The following is a 23,155-nucleotide window of genomic DNA, read 5'->3' as shown; positions in this document are numbered from 1 at the left end:
TGAAGAGGTTTACTTAGTCTCTCAATCAAAACGAATAATCAGCATCATCCGATTACATTTTGTATTCAGATAAAGATTATTAAATGGCCACACTATACCTAACAGAACTACTCGACGGGCCACAAAAAAAACGAAAAAACCCCCCCCCCCAGAAAATAGCTATCAAGCAAAATGACCAAATGATAATGACCAGGAAGCTTCAAGTCTTCGTGCCCTTCCAGGATGTGAGGGAGAGAAAGGAAAACATACTTTGTCGTGCAGATCAACGAATCTGTGCTATCAGCCCGTCGAATTTGTCAGCTGATAACTTGCTTTTCGATCCATAGGTTAATCAAAATTCAGCCTTTGCGAAACCGCTACCTGATGAAGCTAGAATTTACTGGTGAAACATGTTTGACATTAAAAGGAATAAATTGGATTTGCTAAACTCGCAATTTAAAACACTCCAGTAGCCTTAGGCACAGCTAAAAGGAAATGACACACCTATAGTGGGGGCTTTGGAACAAGTACTTTCTTAGTTTATTTCTACATTCATAAGTTCACACAGTGTGAGCTTGAGAATGTAGAAATAAACTAGGAAAATACTTGTCCCAAAGTCCCCAGCATCACTCACCTTTCTACCGTGGATTTAAGGACACACACACACACACACACACACATTATAGCTGTGTCATTTCCTTTTAGATGTGTCAAAGGCGACTGGAATGTTTCAAATTTACGAGTTTAGTAAATCCAGTTTATTCCTTATAAAGTCAGACATGTGTCAAGAGTAAATTCTAGCTTCATCAATTAGTGTTTACTATAGAAGGTTCGCAAAGACTGAATTTTGATTAGCCTATGGATCTAAAAGCAAATTATCAACTGACAAATTTAGATCCAAGTGCAATATTTTGCACTTGGATCTAAGGCTTTGCAATGACACTCGTATCCGGAAAAACACGAAGAATTCGAGAAGTTATGGAGGCATTGTGGCTATTCATACAAATATTCTGGTAAAAAGTAGTAGATTCTATACCACACGGTAAAAAGTAACCAGTAGATTCTATACACACACACACACACCACACACAAAACCGCCAACCAACCCATCCCACATATGCACCAACCCTTCCCCTACGCAACCGCACCATCCACACACACACACACACACACATATATATATATATATATATATATATATATATATATATATATATATATATATAAAGGTATAAGCCACGAAAGAAAGTGAAACACTGGAGTAGCTACAAGATCTTTCGACTTAACGTAATTTACTTAGCAAGTAAAGGACGTTGAGTCGAAAGATCTTGCAGCAGCTACTCCAGTGTTTCACTTTCCCTGGGGGCTTATACCTTTTATTTATGCATTTATCACGTTCCAAACTTTCATGATTTAGTTATACACACACACACACACACACACACACACACAACACACACACATATGAGTTATATATATATATATATATATTATATATATAATATTATAAATATATATATATATATATTTGTATATAATATATATATATATATATATATATATATATATATATATATATATATATAATAAACACTAAAAGGAAAGGAAACATTAAATAGGTGATAAAAGAGATTGTACTAATATGCACTTTTGTTTCTAGTTGATAACACATAATAATTGTCAGATGAGGAAGATCTATCATCTCACTATCTCTTTCTCTCTCTCTCTCACAAACTTTCATGTCTCTCTATCTTTCTCTCTCTCTCTCTCTACTCTAAAAGCGAACACAAATTAGACCTGTCGTTAACTTGGTCTTCCAGCAAATTGGTCCTAAATCAAATTCGGCTCAACTTTTGCAATTATAATTTTTTTTAGGAAGCGCTTAATCGCTTGTGTTGGCAGCATCGTTTGGGAATCAATTACCTGATTTTTATGCCGTTGCATTTTTTCATCTCCTTTTTATTTGCAGATTTATCTTCAGTGATTTATCATTCAATTTTATCTTTTTCCACGGAAAGCCATACCGCGGTGTGAAATCTGACTTTACTTCTATGCGATTATAAAGCTTCTTTCATATGAAAATTTGTTCATTTCGGATAATAATAATAATGATTGATTGATTGATTGATGCAAAAAAAGTACCATGGCGTCCCAACAACTTAGGTCATCGACGAATAATGATGATAATAATAATAATTTTCGGTATTGTTTATTTCATGATACAGTGTCTCCTTTTTCTTAGGTTACAGGACATCCAGCAAAGAGATGATTGTTTGTGCGACATTCTTTTACGTTATCTCGAGGCAACCTGCTAGCTAAGAATCTTTTCAGAAATTGAAAATCCACATGCTGACTGAACCGAATTAAGACAGCGCAAAGCACATTAAACTTGACACGCTTGGTGTTAGCGGCAAAAGACCACAAAAGGTCCGAGAGTCAGCATAGCAAAATTCTATTTTATTTTCTTGAAGTTAATAAAGTACTTTTCCCTTCCATTGGTGATAGCCCCCCTCTTTTTTTCTTTTCCTGAAACCCTGCGCAATCTGAGGGCACTGATCCATCTACCTCCCTATGATAAAAATATAAATTCAGTAAATGAACGAGAATTATACCAGTATTGACGCGAATACAGGGGGCAAAAATATGCGTGTGCTAATATATATATATAATATATATATATATATATATATATATATCTATATAATATATATATATATATATATAATTATAAATTATAAGCTACCGCAAAACAATAAAAATTCACCAGAGCTTGAACAAGTTATCCAGATCTTCCCATAGAGCGGGAAACGAGGGGAATATTAGAGAGAAATTCCCTTTCCCGCGTCTGAAGTGTAGCATAAAACGCCACTTGCCAGAGGGGTTGCTATGACGCGTGTAATCTTATTGTGGTCCCGAAGAGGCCATTGGCATGGTAAATGCTAAGACAGAAAATCTCATTTGGGGAGGAAATTCCAAAGGCAAGGCAGAAACAGGTTAGAGATATCCCAATTAGATTCAGAGTTCTATTGTTTCGGGTTTTTTCAACCTGGGGTACGCTAACGTGGTGCTGGGGTTCTCAATGTGGGATATACTGGGGTTTTCATACCTGCTGGGTGCTCAACTTCGTGTTGGCACGGCAGGAAGATATGTAAGAGCTACTAGATGACTGACAACCATGCATTTTCTTTATAAAGTGGCAATCGCGTGTTAAAATGAATACTTACGATTAAAACGCATAATAAGCATATTCCAGTTTTGAACAAATGATCAAATTCATTTACGTAGAATTACAGTCCGTTTTTAAATCCAACGTTTCTTAAGTTATACTGATTCTGAATTCAGCGTCTGATTAATCTGGGTAAGGGGTGAGGGACTTGTGAAAGAGGTCCGTAGGGGGTGGGGTTGTGGGAGAGAATGCAACCATAATTATATTGTTCCAGAATCTGGGAGACCATTGACGGATGAAAATACAATATTTGTTTTTGTAGAGGACGACAAGCTCGAAGACAGGATGGAAAGAAATTGAAAGGAGAATTAAAGCAAAACCTTGTGAAATATGTTTGTGATTTCCTTGAGATATGTGTTCTCTTATTTTAAGCCATCTTTAAATGTTATTATATCACTTCAGCACTTTTATAAAATTCATCCTGGTCTTCGCTCATGCAACTATATACCTAGATAGCAAATGTTATGTCTAAAATTCTATTCATCTTAACATTCTCATGAACATATACGCATCCATAAATTTGCGCATCATATGTATTGACAATTTATGTATAGCATTTTTTCACATAATAAATATAACAATATCATCATCCAAATTGTACTTACTCTTTATTTGGCAGTAGTTTTTGGAGCCCCATTATGACCCGTTGGCGCTCGCAGTTTTCAAAACCATATATTTTCTTTAATCTCAAAACAGTAAAGCTAAGGAAAATCAGTCCGAACTTAACCACGACGAAAGCTATCCGTAGACTCGCATTTTGAAAACAAGTTGTTTACAACAAGGAAAGAAAAGATGGTATGGGAATTCCATTAATTTAGCAATGGAAGGAAGCCTAGTTCACTTAGGCGAGCAATGCAAAAATTTTAAATAGTTAAAAAATGTGAGATTTGGAGACCTGGCTGGCGTTACTAGGTCTTCCTTTTGGAAAATGAATGATTTTAACATAAAACCTGACAATATTCTACTGCAGAAAATGCCTCAAAGAGTACTCAAAGCTTCCTTTACTCCTCTCATTTTGGTCAATACTTGGTCACACATCGCTCCTAACTTCCCCTAGCAATCTCTTGTGCATTGAGTTGTAGAATGAGGTTTCTTATCCAATGTTCATGCTTCTGGCACTGTGGTCACCCACCCAAGTCCTGACCTAAATCAATGCTGCTGAGTATCACTAATGAACCAGCTTCTTGCGTCCTGGAATTCGCTGGCGGATTTATTCACAGCAAAAGATACAAATACCAGTGCCCTACGCGATATCTACATAAATATACCATTAATCAACCAATGTCATATGGCTAAATGATATAGATGGAAGTCCAGTCATCATGAACAGTCAGACAGACAGGGCATTAAAGTCCTCGAGACAGGAGTTGCAACCTCCTCTCCCAAATGCTTGCATGACAATTTGATTCTCTCTGATAATGGAAGTTATTTGCTTGTACGAGGGAATGCAGATGAAATACAACATCACGCTGCTGGGGGCCGGCAGTAAACGCTGTCTGGCGGCTCTTTCGTCTCTGCAATGGCAGGTCAAAGGAATCATTACAACCCTCGTTAAGGCCTCGATGTGAACCTCAGAGGATATTCAGTTCGGTCGACTCGCAAGAGCTACTTGCTCCCTTTGTATATTTCTCATGGCCGATGGCACTCAGGTGGAATTACGTCCCATTGGATGAGCTAAGTAACAAGAGCAGGCAATGCAGCGTCAGTAAATCTTATTCTAAAGTGAGGATATAGTTACATAGAGAATATAATAATAGTTAAGAGATAACTATTCATAAACAGCTGGGCCAGGTCCATAAAGATTGGGAAGTTTCTAAGCGGGCCCTTCTGCCAAATTGTTGACCTAAAAAATCTGCCAGGAACCTCCGATGATATTCTTTATCCTATATTGTGAATATGTCTTGTTAAGGAAAACAATGTTTTTGTTTTCATCTTTAAACAAAGAAGGATTACAAGTATCCAACTTTAAAACAAGAATAAAATAAACTTACAGAATAATAATAATAATAATAATAATAATAATAATAATGATAATAATAATAATAATAATAATAATAATAATGATAATAATAATAATAATCAATAATTACTACCATTATAGTTCGCATAGACTTTGCAGTAATGGCCCCATCGCATGGAACTGTAGTCTTATTTCAAGCCAAAATGGACCTTAAATCACTTCTTTTAATCTGCAGGAAAAAATCCTCGATGCACCAGCTCATCCCCGGCAGTTGAGGATGATTTACGGAACAATAGCGCTTCCCAATTTTGTTTTGGCCCTTCCTTCAGTGGCATGGGGGGTCTCCCCCGACCAGCTACGTATATCATTGCTGACTGACGAAGGAATAAAAGACGTGAGTGCTTACTACGTTCCTTTTCTTATTTTTGCTTGTTTCTTTTTTAGTTCTTGTATCTCCCCCCCTTCTCTTTCTCTCCCTCTCTCTCCCCAACACATACACACACACACCACACACACACACACACATATATATATATATAATAATATATATGTATATATATATATATATATATATAAATATATATATATATATAATTTATTTCTGTGAAACAATCACCATGTTTTCATTTCCATATGTATGTACTTGTACGTATATGTATATATATATATATCTATATATATATATATATATATATATATATATATATATACGTAAATATATATGCATAAATAAACACATATGTATGTATATACTATATATATAACCAATGCAATGCTGCCTGGGAACACTTTGAATGACAACTGATAAACTTTCTCTCCTCCCAAACCACCTCTGCCTTCTCTCTCTCTCTCTCCCTCTTACTCTTTCTCTCTCTCTCTCACTCTCTCCCTTTCATGTTAAGATAGTTGCTTCTGTTACATTGCCCAGCATTTTTGACATCTTATATTTCACCACTTCTCACCTGCTATTCCTAATGTGGCTGAACTTGGACTTGAAGGACATCAGGTCTGACTCTATCCAACCCAGCGACCTTAAAAACTAAGATTAGACACTACTATCTGTCAATTTTGACATTTTGTTTTTCGCCACTTCTCACCTCCTTCCTATTGGGGCTGAACTTGTACTTAAAGGGCATCAGGAGTGTCACTAATCATCTCAGCGGCCTCAAAAACTATGGATTAGGCACTAATATCTGTTGTTTTGGGTTATTTTTACATGTCACCCCTTTCTCACACAACCCTTCTTATTAGGGCTGAACTTGGACTTAAAGGGCATTGGAATTCATCTCAGCAACCTCGAAAACTATGTATTAGGCACTAATATCAGTCATCATTTTCAGTTATTTTTACATGTCATCCCCTTTTCATCCTCCTCCCTGTTGGGGCTGAACTTGGACCTGAAGGGCATCGGGAGGGTTACCATTTGTTTCAGCAACCTTGAAAACTATGGATTAGACACTAATATCTGTCATTTTCAGTTATTTTTGCATGTCACCCACTTCTCGCTTATCTGGGCTGAACTTGGATTAGACGCTAATATCTGTCATTTTGGTTATTTTTCACCTTTCTCCCTGTTGGGGCTGAACTTGGAACTGAAGGGTATTGGGAGTGTCACTATTCATCTTAGCAACCTTGGAAACTATGGATTAGACACTAATGTCTGCTGCTTTCGGTTTTTTTATATGTCATCATCTTCCTGTCCCTTTCACTCCTCCTCCATATCAGAATTGAACTTGGACTTGAAGTTCATTGGGTGCCACTATTCATCTTAACAACATTGAAAACTATGGATTAGACACTAACATATGTTGTTTTCAGTTATTTTTACGTTGCACTCGCGTCCCACACCCTGCCCCTGTTTGGTGCCAGTGATATCGTACCCCAACAGTATTCTTTCGTAGATGGTAAGTCGTATGTATACCAAGTTTGGCTGAAATTGCTCAATACGTATTAAAGTGTATGTGGTACATACACACCCACACATACATACAAACATATATACATCCTTATATATATATATATATATATATATATATATATATATATATATATATATATATATATATGTATGTATCTAGTCTTTTCTCTTAAGATGGGAAGGTTTCAGATGGTAATATCGTAATGGCTTTTAGCAAGTATTTTTGAGTGAGGCTGCTAGTCTCTTCACCATACCTACGAAAAGCTCCTGTGAACAACTGTCAAACATCAATTCATTGCAGAGGTCAACCGAAATCTACCTAAAATTTCACGGCCTTGACAGGGAATCGAGATTTGTCGTTACAATGGTGAGCCGAGTATCATGACTACTGACCTAATGTCGAAAGAATGTAAACACCATTTAGGCCGGTATCAGCAAACATCCATGCGCAGACACGCCTAGTGTGTATACATAATTATGTATGCATATATATATATATATATATATATATATATATATATATATATATATATATATTATACCCATCCCACATATATAACCTGAATATCTTCACCCTTTCAATAAAGGAAGGCGAATGCAGAGGCTCCACTTTGTATGCACAAGATGAAGGACCGGAATCAGTTTAACGCCGTCCCATTAGAGCCATTAGGCAGAACCTTACCCTATTAGGTATTGTGTTAACAAGGCGTATCAATGGACAGTTTACTGTTGGGCATTTCAATATCATTGTTAGCATTACGTGCTAATTTTTGTCAAAAAGAATTATCAAAATGTGAGTCCATTTCCTTCATGGAATTTCATTGAAAGATTTCACTATTGTTTGTTTTCAAAACATTTCTTTTCATTCCTCTATTGTGTGCATTTTGTTGAAGATACTGTGGCTTCCAGCTTGTTTGTTAATGTATAACGCTGTCATATGTCACCATTTTTTGAATACGACACAAAACAAAGTGAATTTATTGTCAATAAGTTATTTATTCACTCTTAAATTCATCTTCATTTATTTTCTGTTGTCCTCAGCATTATAATTTGTATTAATCTTTTTGTTCTAACATGTAAAGTTCGAAACGATAAGGGATTACCATAGAAATTTTCCAAATTAATTGGAATAGGCAATGGGATGAAGACTTGATTAAAAAATAGTGCATGTTTATGAATTTTGAATGTTTGTCTTCATTTGAAGCGGGGCATTTTAACATTCACATCAAGTTATTTATGGGGTATAAAACATACTTCTAACACTATTTTGTGTTGCTGGAAATGCATCCAGAATTGAGATAATAGTCTTGCTTTCGATAAGTTAGCCATGATTCTCACCTCCTATCTGGTACTTTCAAGGGCTGGGTAAACAAAGTGCTTCTTTTGTATATAGTAGATGAAACCAGCCATGTGCTAGTGCTGACTTTTAGATAGTCCTTAAAATACATTATAGCTTACTATGGTATCTTTATGCTAGCAGCGGCTCACATGCTTGTTATGAAGTGCTCTGACTGACTGAGGGGCTTTAAGGTTGCAACAAGTTCAGCCGTAAGTAACAAAGAGAAAAGCGCTCACACACATATGTATACGTAGTATATAAATACACACACACACACATATATATATATATATGGGATATATATATATATATATATATATATATATATATATATGATATATATATAATCTACTGGCTCCGCTTTTTACCAGAAACGTACATGTTATAAAATTCATTGCCCGTTGAGCTTCCGATTTCTACACATTTTGGAACCGCTGGTTACCGCAAAGCTGTAGTCTAATTGAAAGAAGTGAAAAGATTCTGACAATGAGGCAATATTCGAACTCGTTTTGATTCACCGTATGTGGGTTCAATCCTTGCCGGTGTCAGAAATCGAGACATAAAGCAGGATATATATATATATATATATATATATATATATATATATATATATATATATATATATATATATATATATTATATCCAAGAATTAAGCTAAAAATTTCGTTTGATATCCAATTCGCTCTACCTCGGGAAGGTAACATATGCATTCATATAAATAAAAGCAATGGCCACGAAGGAAAAAGTGAAACACGGAGTGGTTTGTTAGGCCTTTCGACTAACTGTCCTCTACATACCAAGACTGTTAAGTGACGGACAGTAAGTCGACAGGGATAACAAGCCATTCCGTGTTTCACTTTTCCCTTCGTGGCTTTTGCCTTTATTAATATATTCATCACGATCCATATCTACGTGATTCAATTATATATGTATACCGAAGGGGAATTATTATAGTTGATAAGAAGTTCGTCGACTCACGGCCTCGAACACGAGAACTGAACCCGAGCGAATTGGGTATTAAACGAGATTTGTAGCTTAATACTTGTAGTATAAATCACGGTGATGTGATAAAAAAATCAGATATATATATCTAATATATATATATTATAATATATATAATATATATAATATATATATATGCGTGTATATAGTATATATACAACTTACACACACATATATATATCTACGCAACTAATACACACATTTATATGAGTGTTCTTATCAGTTCTATTTTGTTTCTTTCATTATCTATTTATTAAATTTATTTTTATTACCTTGCATACTCTTATTCCTGCTAGAGAGGAATACTACCTGGAAAAATCATCCATTAATATTTCTTTTACCCTTTTACATAGTTATTCCAAAAGAAAATATTGTCCTATCAGACGCTGCTATAAATGATTCCGAAGATAAGTGAAAAAATACCCCTAGCTTTTTCCGCCTTCCTTTTCTCCCTAATACGGGATTTCTTTTGCAGTTTGGAAAATGGATTGCTACTGTATTATGATAAATATCCTAGATATAAAAGCCACTCTGAATTTACGAGGGAAACTTCAAAAGCTTTCCATTAATCGGGGTTTGTGTAATGGAGTAGGAAGGTCAATTTCAAGTCCTACTCCTCTCTCTCTCTCTATCCGCTTTACCCTCTTCTCTCTCTCTTTCCCTCTCTTATCCCGAGGAAATAATTTCATCTACTTAGTGATACACACACACACACCACACACACATATATATATATATATATATATATATATATATATATAGATATAATATATATATTTATATATATTCAAAACGTAAATGGGCTTTCCCAGAAAAGGGGAAGACAGGAAAAGGACTTTATGATTTAACGATTTATTTATTGATTTGTGACTATTAAAACTGGCGAAATCCTTTTTATTTCCGTTTATAATTATTTTCAAATTAAGACGAATTTTTTGAAATAGTCAACTTATTTTCCGTCTCTCTTTTAAAAACATTATATGCTAAGAACAGAAGTTTTAGAATTTTCACGTTTACTCCAGAAGCAATACTGTATGAAAACCAGTATCTGTTGTTTATATGATACTAGTGGTAGTGAACGCCTCCAGTATTCTGACATCCTTGATTTTCTCTTGAACCTGAATAAGAATCGATTTCAGTAGTCGAACCCCAAACGGAATAAGTCATCGTCCTCTGTTGTCAGGTTGTGGGTTGAACTGTTCTGGCCATTAATCTTCTTAAGCTATTTCGCAATGGTAAGTAGTTTGTCCTATTAATTACTAGAGAAACTGCTGTGGTCACTGCAATAATTCTTTCCTCATTAGCTCTTTTGACGCCCAAGTTCTGGAGTTTATTGGTCTCGTTTGCTCTCGGCTAGGAGTCAAGAGTGACATTCAGAATATTGTGACAGATTTTGTGGACAAAGGTGAGGTTTCTGTTAGTTACTTTTAATTTAGTGGGGACACCAAATCGAATGAATATATCAGAACTTATGTGGCTTAAACATTAATGGGTAAATCTTTAATGTTGAGAAATTGCAACATAATTTAGGAAGAGGCTATTGTAAATTTCACGTTAACAGAAAGTAGGTTTGTTATAAAGTATTGTAAAGGATTATACATAAGGGTTGTATAATAAGGCGGCGAGATAGATTAATTTTACAGCACTGTGCTGTCAGTATTGGTGTTTCGTTTACTGGCAAGGGTGGTATTGTTGTTAGCGTGTTCTGGTATTGAGCTACATAAGGCTATTAAATATATTATAAAACTGTTGCTGCGAATTGGGGGAGATGTTTAGTCTTGGGCTATCAAGTGGTATAATTGCCTTTAACTTTTGTAAAACTTAAGTTTTAGAGTTTTTAGTTATGCTGAAATTGTGTTCTGTAGTAATTCTCTTAATGAATTGACAAATTTTTGTGGATCTCGGGTTTTGTGCTGTACCAACTTAACCTACGCCCTTAATTGTCTTGATAAGCTGGTGTTTAAGATGTTCATTGTTAACAGCAGCTGTTCATTTAATATCCTTTCACTATGCAGTACAATTCCTTGGTTTGCGTTTAACATATCCATTGGAACAATAGGTTTAATATGCTGTTGAAGTAGCGTACTAGTGGGCTGGAACAAAGAACTCTATGCAGGAAAACGACGACTATCGTGGAAATAAAGGTGTCAAAGGTACACCTTGTGTAAGTTTTTGTTAATTGGGGACTTGAACACCAGAAAATATTTGTTAAACGGTAGTTGAGGAGTTTTAAAGAGGTTAACCTTCATGAGACTAGCAGTTATTCACACAATGCTAAATTTGTTATTAATTTCACTTAATTTCTCTTATCAATGCCTGTTTCGGAGAAAATAATTAAATTGTTCTTAAGGTAGGTTAGTATTGACCCAACATTTCACAGGGTATGAAGTCACTTATTGCTCGAAAATAATGTAAGCTATGGGACTTGGTCTTCATACAGGGGAACTTCTCGAAGATTTCATTTCTGCCAGAATTCTTATGCGTGTAGCCATCATGCCTCCGGGTACTTGACCGACCAAGGGGTTCTAAAATTGTCGGATGCAGTCTTTTATTTAGTCTAATATTAATATTTGATGCTAATAGATCTTGCATGGATTTTTAGCGAGCCACTGAAATTTCTTGGAAGTACTTTCTGCCGTTACGGTTTCAACAGTTGTGTAGCATTAGGTTATCGGGGAAGTTGTATCGGCAGTTGTGTAGTATTAGGTTATCTGGGACTATTTCTATAGTTCTCGATCACTCTTCAAAATTTCAGAAACTTACGTTAAACATAAATGTTGAGTAATTTTAATGTTCTTTCCAAGGAAATACATACTTGCCCTGGTAGTTTTAAATGTTGCAGGGACGTTGCGCTATGTTTATATGAGGTCAACAGTACTGGGAATATCTTTGATAGAATAAAGCTCGGAAATGAAAGTGAGAAGTGGGGCATGCTGAACATGTTAATGCTATTCGTGCTGCTTGGTTTAGACAGTCTTAAAAAGAATGCAGAGGCTGGAGTGTAGTTAGAAATCTTTATAATTTTAATTCCAAAAATTCTTTAATGTTGTACTGCGTGTTTGGTGCGGACCCAACGAGGATCAGGTCGTTAATACAATTATAATTACTGTGTTTTTATTTTTAATTTTCAGTATTTTTGTTTACTACAATAATTTGGTATAGGTAATGCGCCACCACTTAGGCTCTTATCCGTTGGTATACGTATACTTTTTATTTTTTCTTTAGATGAAAAGGAGCCTCAAACTCTGCCTGGGTTTTCTCCTGCTGTGCGCGTGTACGCACGTAAAGGGCCTCAATAATACAGGTATGATTACTCTTTTAATATTGCTTCCTCCAAGAACACTTAGTGACAGTCTTAGATATCTTTTCTACTAAGTAGGTACGTTTTCGAAAAGTTTCGGGAGCTAAAAAACTGTACCTGAACCTAGTTTAGTAGCCCTACGGCCATTGATGGCTTGAATCGTCGGAGAATTCAATTTAGCAATTTCGTTATCCCGTGAGACAGTTTTCCTTGTGCGGAGTTTTGGAGTTTGATCTTTGTTATTTTCTGCCTTTGGAAATAAAGAAACAAGATTTCGAAATTCCGTAGTGATTATTTGCGTCGTAAATAAATTTGTTCCACGTAGTTTTGGATCTAATAACTGCTTTTTAGCCCACATTTTATATAATCTAACTTACACCATTTGTGCGTAAAATGAATGACTATTAATAGCAGTTTGTTTAGTTAGTTCTCAAAATTATTATGGATGAAGTTTTAAGTACAAATACTTGGTAATAAAGATCTCTAGAAAGTTGCTTTCCGGATTAATGTTCAGGACGTGAACTATCTGTATCGGGATATATTATATTTTCTGAAACTAAATTGCCCTAACGCCTTATCTAAATTTCAGTTCTCACGGGGCTCCATGCTCTGAAAATGCTACAGCTACAGAAAAACATCGAACGTAAGTACTAAAACTTGTTCGCCTAAAGTAAAGTATAACTTCAAGTTATGAATTGAAAGATACTGACGATTCTTAACTTAGAAGAGCAACTCTTAAATGTGAAGTTTCCAGTTAGTGTTCATATTAGCCTTTGTTAAATATCTATTTCAGGATACATTGGTAATAATTTTATATTTGCAGCTTTGTGTAACTGTAGCGCGAAGCTAATTCCCAAAGTTAAGGAAGTGCACGATGTTCTCTGGGTGTTATCCGGTCTTGCTGAGCGCGCCCAAACTAAGGCAGCCGTTAATGTTGAGATGCATCACAAAAATTCCTCAAAAGTCGAAGATATAAAGCATACTGGCAGATCAAGCGATGCCTTCGGCGAAGTTAACTTTCTTGATCGAATGCATCGGATGATACCGTCTATAGAGCAGATTCACGTCAACATTAGTCGGTTGGGAATACAGGGTCATAATGCTACTGAAGGGCCCGAATCGGGAAGGAGCTCCGAAAGCGTAATGAGTGAAATTTTGGTCGAAGATTGCCCTTACCATTCCACGAACGAACTTCACAAGAACCTAACTAACGAAGTAACTGAAGCTGCGCATTTCATGGCTAACGTGGAAAATGACGAAAGTTTGGCAGAGGCTACTCTGCTTGGCATACGCAAGATGGTGGTAGAGATGAACAACAGAACTGATAAATTCGAGAACCTGCTGGAAAGACTAAAAAGCCTGCCTTGTAAGTTAAGCACTTTATAATTTAGCGCAGAAAGCAAAAACTACGAAACCTAGTATTGATTTTGGCGTGGAAAGCAAAAAAAATGCTCTAACATTTCGAAGCAAAATTTTTGTTTTGCTAACTGAAGTATGCAAATTCTCACACTGGGAACAGCTTAAACCTTTGGTAGTTCAGTAGTTACCACTTTATGGTAAAATAGATTAATTTTTCTGCCATATCAATATTTTCTTCGGATCATTTTTTGCTACCTTGAAATATTGGGTGGAAGTGACTCCTCTAGGAAGACTGCTGTAGATCAACACTGCACAACAATGAAGTAATTTTTTCGTAATATTCCAGGTCCCAAGCCTGTCCTGGGAAGCAAGACAACTGTCAGATCGTTTGGGGAAGAGCAGCGTAAGTTAATATCATTAAATTACACTTTGATCCATGAAATGCCGCAAAGTGTATTCATAAAACACTTGGCAACGTATAAGTTCATCGAAACTTATGAAATAATTAAATTAGAGCCGGACGGAATTAGAATGCAATAATTTTAGACTTGTGGCCTTTATTTTAATCTGAATGTAATCCGAATGGAGTTTGCTTTTAAGCAATAATTGTTTAATTTTTAAATTAGTCATGTAATATAAATGTTTTCCAGAGTGACAGGTACCAAGAATCTTTTTTTTTTTTTTTACTGTTGCATAGTAAGAGAAGCATACTTAATCTGCAAAATTGTAAAAAAAATTTTCAGTGACTGGTACATATCAGGAATCTATCGAATTAAGTTTAATTATTGTGCATAGTAAAATGTTTGTAAATACATATCAGGCCAGGCATAAGATAGTACGTCACTTGGTTATTTCTGTATCAGTACTAGGTTAGTTATTCGTATTCAGTACTAGGTTAGTTCATTTCTGTATCAGTACTAGGTTAGTCCGTTATTTCTGCAACAAAGTTGCTGGGGACTTTTATCTGAATGATCCAATGCTTGTTTGGACTTTTTCTACTAAGGTTCAATTTACGGTAATCTAATTATATGCAGAATGAAATTTAAATTTAAAACCATGTATGAATACCTTTAAGTCATTATTTCAACTAATTGTAAGCTCCATGAATATCTGCCAGTACCTATTAACTGGATTTATTTAACTTTTTTTTTTTTTTCCAGTTGATTGTTCTTGTGTGGAACAACTGCTTCCCTTAGCTCAGAACTTGAAGGATCTTCTCAGCTGGGTAATACAAGTTTTGAAGGAGACTCAAGCGCACGCTCTTCTGACAATTTTCCAGAGTCCCTCTGGAAGAACTGCCTCTGAAAATGATGAATCCGAACGCCTAGAGAAATTCAATCGGACCTTCCTTGGCGTGGACTTCTACGCGAGTTTCCGCGTGGAACCGGAAACTCCAACTGCGCTTTTGAGCAGAAGCGCACTGCAGGTATCGGAAGGATATTGTCCTCTGCTAGAGCTTCTGGAGTACAAAGAGAAGCTGGAGGGAAAGATGACTGATGCTCTACACCACAGAGAAGACGTTAAAGGAGACTCAATCATCGCGAAGCACATCTTGAACATGGTTAATGACAGTGTTGATGAGCTTTCATATAAACAGAGGGAGTACGAAGATTTTACAGAGGCCTTGGAAAACAGAAATTGTTTGCCATCTCGATGAACATATAGTGCGGGAGTAAGTTGAGAGGCAAATTTTTACTTATTTGTATTTGTGCTTTGAATAAAATTTATGGAGTTTTCTCTATTTTTGGTAATCCTTAAAATGAGTTTCCTATTTGTGGTTCTTCACTGATACTGGCGTATTTAAAGCAAATTTATTTTTTTTTAATGTAATAAGAGCTATTTTGTTTGGCGTATTTAGTATGTTCACTTAAGGCTGTTAATGAACAGCTGGCAATACCTTTTTTTAAATATAGGTGCTTTTATATTGAGCATACCGGTGTGAAAGTTTACTATGATGGGAGAAAGTTACGCAAATAGTAAATTAGGAAATTTTCTGTTAAAGCTGTGGTTTATATTGAGCGATATTAGACTTAAAAGGGCTTGTCAGGTGTTGATTACCTGTTTCCTGAGGATTGGAAATTGGCATGACATTGCTTTCAATATAAAGATAAACAATTATAACTATGGAAAAAAAATAATTGATTTATTACAGTAACCCAGCATTATCCTTAATGGAACTCTTGTAGATTGTTTGAAGACTGATTTGATACCCAACATGAAAAGTTTAATACTGAAAGGTAACTCTTACGTATAACACTTTTTATTTTTACTAACTACCAAATTTTTACAAACTCTGCGTAAGTTTACAAGTCTCTAAATAAGTTGGCAGCCTTTGGGTATGTTGGTTTGTGAAATTTTGGCTGTCTGGCGAAGTACTGAGAGAGAGTGGCAGTTTAGCAGTGATCAATGGCGAAAAGGAAGAGTGAGAGGTTCATTGGGTCCTATCGAATCTTTCAAGAAGTGGTTGGTCAGAAAGATTAAAGGAAAGAATCTGGTATGAAGGTTAGTGACGGGCTCGCTCATTGATGCAGCTAGGTTTTGTGCCCATAAGTGTACCACGTGAGAATCATTTGACTGCACTAAAGCTAATCACTTCTGCGGAGATCAACCTATGTGGAGAGTTAATACTCTACACAGCCATTTCATAAGCCTTTTCTCTGTAATCTAGCCACCTTTCTATGTTAAATCAGTCTGTCATTGTTCTAATTCTTTTACTTCGATTAATAGCCCTTCTCATTCTCACTAATTCAGATTTAGTTTTAGCTTTAAATCTGTCTTTTATTAAATACGCTTTTGTCTGTGTACCTTAATCTCTCAAAGCTATCTTTCCTAGTTGATTTTATCTCTGGTTATTAAACTTTTTTCCTATCGTATGTTTCATCACATCTCTATTTTTATCTCCTACTGTTCTACTTTTTAATTTTCCTCATTTCCTCGCATCCTACGTTCTTCAATACTAACATTCGGTAATTCTTTCTCACACCACGATTTTTACCTACCCAGCTCTCTTCGCCAACCTATCTTTAAAAAAAATGGCCATTTGCAATCATCGCTTTTGGTTGAGTGTTGTTAACATTTCCAATTCCAGGGCAGTCCTGGCAGCTTCTGGATGTCCTCAATCGCTCAAAATCTTGGAGAGGATTCAAGAATCTCTCCTCCTCTGTCTCAATGTAAATTTCACTGAGTAAGCTGCATAAAAATCAATGTGGTTGGATACGGATTTGTATCTGTAATAACAAATTAGTTTAACCAGACATCATGAATATTACGTGTCGATTTAAGTATCAAGTATTACATGGATTTAGAATTGTATTAAAACTACGAAAGTGACTGGTAAAGTTTAAAAGAAATAGAAAGTGAACTTTGTTACTCGTGGAAATTAAGTAGTTAAAAGATAAAGGCCACTTTTAATATTAAGGAATACCGTGCCGAGATGGATTTAATTAGAAGTCATGAAAAGACTTGACGGTGTCTCATTCTTTGCACACAAAGGCACAGACAGGAAAAATAATGTTTTAGCTCCGTGCCCAAAGCCCACTCCCAGATACTTCCGATGGACTTGATCACATACCTTGTAAAGGGCAGATTCTTAAGAACATGATCTTGGCGTAAGTAAGAATAAATTGGTTCTCAACCTTTCCACTACCAACTCTGACTTATCGGACCATCCACCCTGACTTCATTATCCTAAAACTAAAGTGTTTTAGAATGGTGCCCAATATACATGATTAAATAATAAGAATAGTGGGAGATAGAACCAATTTAATAAAAAGCAGTTTTCGTCTAACGGCTCAAATAGCATTTGCCACGTATGTTTTTTACACTGCAATTTCGGATTTCCTTCAACAACAAACATAACACATGAAAACTTTGTAACAGCTGGATAGTTTGCAGACAGAGTGCAAAGCCCCTGTTGTAGTGCATATGATTATTATGGTAAATATTGTTCTTGGGTAACGTTACTTGCTCTTAAGTGCGTTGTTAGTAATACACAATGTATGAACATCATAACGTTTTGATTCTCGAACCATAAAATATATACTATGCTTACAATGTATGTTATAAATCATATATATAATAATATACTATATATTTATAATTAATATATATAAATGACAGTAGTACATAATAACCGGGATTTTGTGATACCATATTAGTATATGGCAAACGAGGAAAGACGAAAATAACGAAGTCCGAGATCTTGGAATTTCGTCAGTAACGGTGAAAGACATTTTGCGTCATATTCGCAGTTATATATATATATATATATATATATATAATATATATATATATATATACATACACATCTATATCTATATATATTATTCATTATCTTATTATATATATTATATCTATATATATATATATAATATTGATAATAAGTATTATATATTGTATGTATAATATCTTATAAGATTATATATATATATTATTATTATATATATATATATTATATATATATAAGTATAATAAATATATACATCATACACACACATATACTAGTATATAGATATATACATTATAATATATATATATATATATATATATTTATACTTTATATATACTATATATATATTTATATATATTTATATATATATATGTGACGATGGAAGTATTTATCCCCGTCCACACGGTCGATCTTTGCTCAAAGAACTGTGTTCACTGTTCAATGTGATGCCAGAAGGGAGGAAAGTCTGATCTTTTCCCACTGCATCTGCTCTTCTGACGTAACCTCGAGCAAAGTTGTCTTGTCGAGCAGAGCTCACCCGTGTGGAGTGGAGTACTGATAAAAAACTGATATTTTGAATATGCATATGATGCTGTTTCAGTCAGAACACCGCCAGATTTAAGAAGCTCGCTAAAATGAATATATATATATATATATATATATATATATATATATCCTAGATATATATATATATAATATATATATATATATCTATATATATATTGTAGTATATATATATATATATATCTTCCTATCTATATATATATATATATATATAATATATATATATCTATATATATATATATATATATAGAGAGAGAGAACGGAGAGAGAGAGAGAGAGAGAAGAGGGACTAGACAGAGAGAGAGGGGGAACTCTATTCTAAATAAACAAAAACTAAAGTAATGATGATACAGAATGCATAAAGAGACATAATACCATTAGATGGAGAAAGGATTAATGGGGGTGAATCATTTAAATATTTAAGAACGTTATCCAGTAAAGGTTCTCTTGAATTTAGTGAAAGATTAAAAATGGTAAATCAGATGATGGACAGGCTGAATAAGGTTTAGAAATCTAAATGCCTGTACACACGAGCGGGCCTGATCGGCGTGCTCCGGGGTTGACGGGCAAATTCTGGCGGGCTTACCCATGAATGTTGTCCACACGGGTGAGGCGATGGAGAGGTGGGCGTGCCCGACGATGCCAGTGTGTTCAGTGCGGTACGATAAACATGGTGCCTACCGCAAAGAAGATATTGTGTAGCATGATAATTGCCCTACGTGTGATGAAAAAGAAGAGAATATGGTGCAAAGAATGGCTCAGTAAAAGAAATGTAAATGTTTAACGTATGTCTGTCAGGGTCGAAGCTCAAGTCATCGGGCACCACCATGGTGATTTTGCTACAAGATCCATCGGGCAATTTGACGGTTTGCCAGTCAAGTGTGCCCGTCAGAGGGGAGGTCCGCCGATCAGGCCCGGTCGTGTGGACAGGCCTTAAGAGACTGCAACAGCATAACATATTAGATTATATAAAAAGTCTATCCTCATTGATATGTAGACATGAATCATAGCGTGACGATGAGACTACTGTACGTATATCTAATGGTTTTGGCGACTTGAAAATAAAGCTTTACGAAGGCAATTAGGAGTCAGGTGGAAGGATACTTAGAAATAATAGAAATGATACCATATTGGGAAATACAGAAGTTCCATTGTAGAAACGATTAAGATGAAAGGGAGATGGAGATGGCTTGGACGTCCTCCTTAGTCCTAAGGAGAATATTACGTGATTGTCTTCGCTGGGTTCCTGTGGGCACTAGAAGAGTTGGATGATCCATTAGATGAGAACTAAGAGAAGATAAGGTGGGTATGAATGGAGATTTGTTGTGAAGGAAAAGCCCAAGTAAGGCATAAGTGGCGTAATTTCATGGAGGTCTCGTGGCGTTGAAGATGATTATTAAATATATGTATACATATAAGAAAAAATATATATACATTATATAAATATAGTTATATATATATACATAGTATATATACATTAATGCATATTAATTACTTACATAAAGTTTTGTTTGTATAATAAGCATGAAATGAATATTATTGATCACATAACGACCTCAATGCGTGGAATATATAAGCAGGAATTTTCATTTTATTTTGCAATTCATGCCAGTTTGACACCAAAAAAGAAAAATATTTGTAATGCCATACCTAAGCAAACCAGTGCGTTCAGATTTTTCTTCTATGATAACGTCGCGTGTGGTTTATTTAAACACATTAGTTGATCTTGTAAATATAAGCAGAGAACCGCAGTTACATTTCTTCCCTGAGCAGGACCCTCTTTCCAACAATCATCTACCCGCAAGGTCTCTTATTTATATGGGTAATTCCATCCGCGATACTGACCCTCATTCTCTCCATAAAAAGTGATGTAGAGTCTTTGGCTCAGTGGGGTGAAAAAAGACCACGAGACGTTCGCCTGCAATTGGTGCCATTTTTGGCGGAAGTGTTCATCCTCTTGCAGCGTGAATTTGTTTTAGGTTTCCCCGTTTGATGCTTTGTCGGGTTAATATTGCGGAGGGAATCTCCAGGCTTCGTGATGAATACTTTATCATTCATGTTGAATGTAGTTCGAATTTACTAGATTCAGACGGCATGCAGATCCTTATAGTCTGATATCGGAATTCATTTCTAAAATGGGCTACGAGTCTTAACAATGGCTTGATCGTATTTCAACACCTCTCCTATAAAACAGACATTAGTGTTCTCTTGAATTTCTCTGGATTGTTGCTAGAACTGTAGGTATTTCAGTATAAGGTTCCCGTGAATTAAGTGGAATTATGGAAATGCCCTCAAGAATAAAATGGAGCTTTCAAATTCTCTTGTTTTCATTTGATATATTTTTCTTTGGGTTTGCTGATGACAAAATTGAAATAAACAAAAATCAACACTTTCCAGGGAGAAAAAATCTGCTAACTCAAAATCATATATATATATATATATATATATATATATATATATATATATATATATATATATATATATATATATATATATATATATATATGCTTGCTTAAAAAATCACAGTAGATGCACGTGACTTCGTTAAACAAGCGAATACTACAGGAAAATGACATTGTCAAGGAACGAATGAAATACAGTTAGAAAGAAAGTTATCAGGTATACAAAAAGAGCAAGAATACCAGATGGTTAGTTGTCAAAAGGGTAAAAATCAAAGAGGTAATCCAGGATTATCGGATATCATGCAGTCACAATTTTAAACATCGATTTAACCCTTACAGAAACTACAACGTATCCATATAGTCTAAAACATGTAAAAACTGAATATATTAGTTTTGTTGCTTATATTTATCTACAAATTTTTTCATCATTAAGGCTTCGAGTTTAAATAAACCAAGACTTAAATTTAGAACATTTCCATTGTTTGACTTGATGAAACAAGATTAAATTACATTTTATCATATATATATTATTATATGTTGCTACTTTCAAAACACATATATCCCCTCTTTGACTGTATAAAATGTTGGAATAGAGTATTGCAACATTTTTTCAGATTCCTTAGCTAGGATGCCTTAAAATGTGTGTTCAGATTTCACATAACATAATCTAAAAGAGTATATAACGTAGAATGTAAAGAAAGAGAGAGATTAACTTTGTCCATTTGAAGCTAGAATTGTTTCAGTAACTTTTCATTGCCTTGAGATAAGAGGAACTCGAGATCTCCGTTTGCTTCCCTAATCTGTCAACTCGTTTTATTAGAGACCTCGAGGTCTCCGTTGTGTTTTGGGAATTCTGTCATCACGTCTAATAGGGACTTTTGCTCGAGCCTGTTTCGATCGAATACTTGTCTTTGTTGAGCTGACTCGCTTCATACACGTACGTCTTTGCCGAAACCACGTGCAGATATCACGATTTTTCTGTAAAGTTACGTAATATTAGAAGCTTCTGGGAAGATTGCGTCATCTTTTGCATACCCCAAAACGTTTTGTGACACCTCCACTGTGTAGCTTCCATAAGGAAGAGAATTTCATTGTAACTTAGAACCGCATAGCGTTCAGACCTCCTCTCTCTCTCTCTCTCTGCCTCGCCATAACTGATATTAATGTAATGTAAATTGGTCACTCGTAGCTCGTGAATTTGTGATTTGATATTTCATAGAGTTATTTAGTAATATTTAATGCTTTTTGTGGAATCTGAACAAACATTGTACAAGTGTGTGTAACGCCGCCTATTTTTGTGAAATTGTGAATTGGTGAATTTTTTGAAGAAAGAAGTTGGTATGCCAAGGTAAAGTGTGCTATGTTTTATTAGTTGCAACTAATAACTAATAGTTACGATGGTTTAGAGAACTAATAACTAATAGTTACAGTGGTTTGGTAAAAATTTAAACTAATATTTACATTGGCTGAAAAAAATTTACATTTTTACACATTGCAAATTTTTGTGTTTTTTGTTTGTTTCATTTGAAGTGCATTTAACCATTTTCTTATTGAAGTGTGTGTTTTATTTTATATTCTGTGTGATTAGTGTTTTTTACAATTTTGGTATTTTCCACATTTTTCTGTGTTTTCATTTGCATTCACAATCTAATTAACTTAGTTATTTTCGTTACTTAATCGTTGCACATTTAATTGAATTTAACACTTGTGAATTAATTTGCATTTACTTAGCATTCTTTTCAAGTTTTATTGTCGTTTAGCACTTGTGAATTAATTTCCAAATTTCAGTTATTGCCTAACACTTTTGAATTTTGATTGAATTAATTTTCTTGAATTTTGTGATAAATTAATTTTGATTTAATTTTACTTAATTGATT

At 34.9% G+C, this 23,155-nt stretch overlaps 2 protein-coding genes across 2 annotated transcripts in view; one reads left to right on the top strand and one right to left on the bottom strand.

Annotated features, from left to right (window-relative positions):
* Nucleotides 1-23,155, bottom strand: part of LOC135223138 (uncharacterized) — a 136,154-nt gene that overhangs the window by 86,076 nt on the left and 26,923 nt on the right. The window lies entirely within an intron of this gene.
* On the top strand, nt 10,526-15,820 carry LOC135222865 (uncharacterized). Its single transcript, XM_064261211.1, has 6 exons — nt 10,526-10,659; nt 12,650-12,728; nt 13,315-13,368; nt 13,549-14,091; nt 14,431-14,487; nt 15,245-15,820. The coding sequence occupies exons 1-6, from the start codon at nt 10,657-10,659 to the stop codon at nt 15,739-15,741; spliced, it is 1,233 nt and encodes a 410-aa protein (XP_064117281.1). The 5' UTR covers nt 10,526-10,656; the 3' UTR covers nt 15,742-15,820.

The sequence above is a fragment of the Macrobrachium nipponense genome, chromosome 8, assembly GCF_015104395.2.
Source record: "Macrobrachium nipponense isolate FS-2020 chromosome 8, ASM1510439v2, whole genome shotgun sequence".
In the NCBI taxonomy this organism is placed as follows: domain Eukaryota; kingdom Metazoa; phylum Arthropoda; class Malacostraca; order Decapoda; family Palaemonidae; genus Macrobrachium; species Macrobrachium nipponense.
The sequence above is the reverse complement of the archived record's forward strand: the minus strand, read 5'-3'. Positions and strand labels throughout refer to the sequence as shown.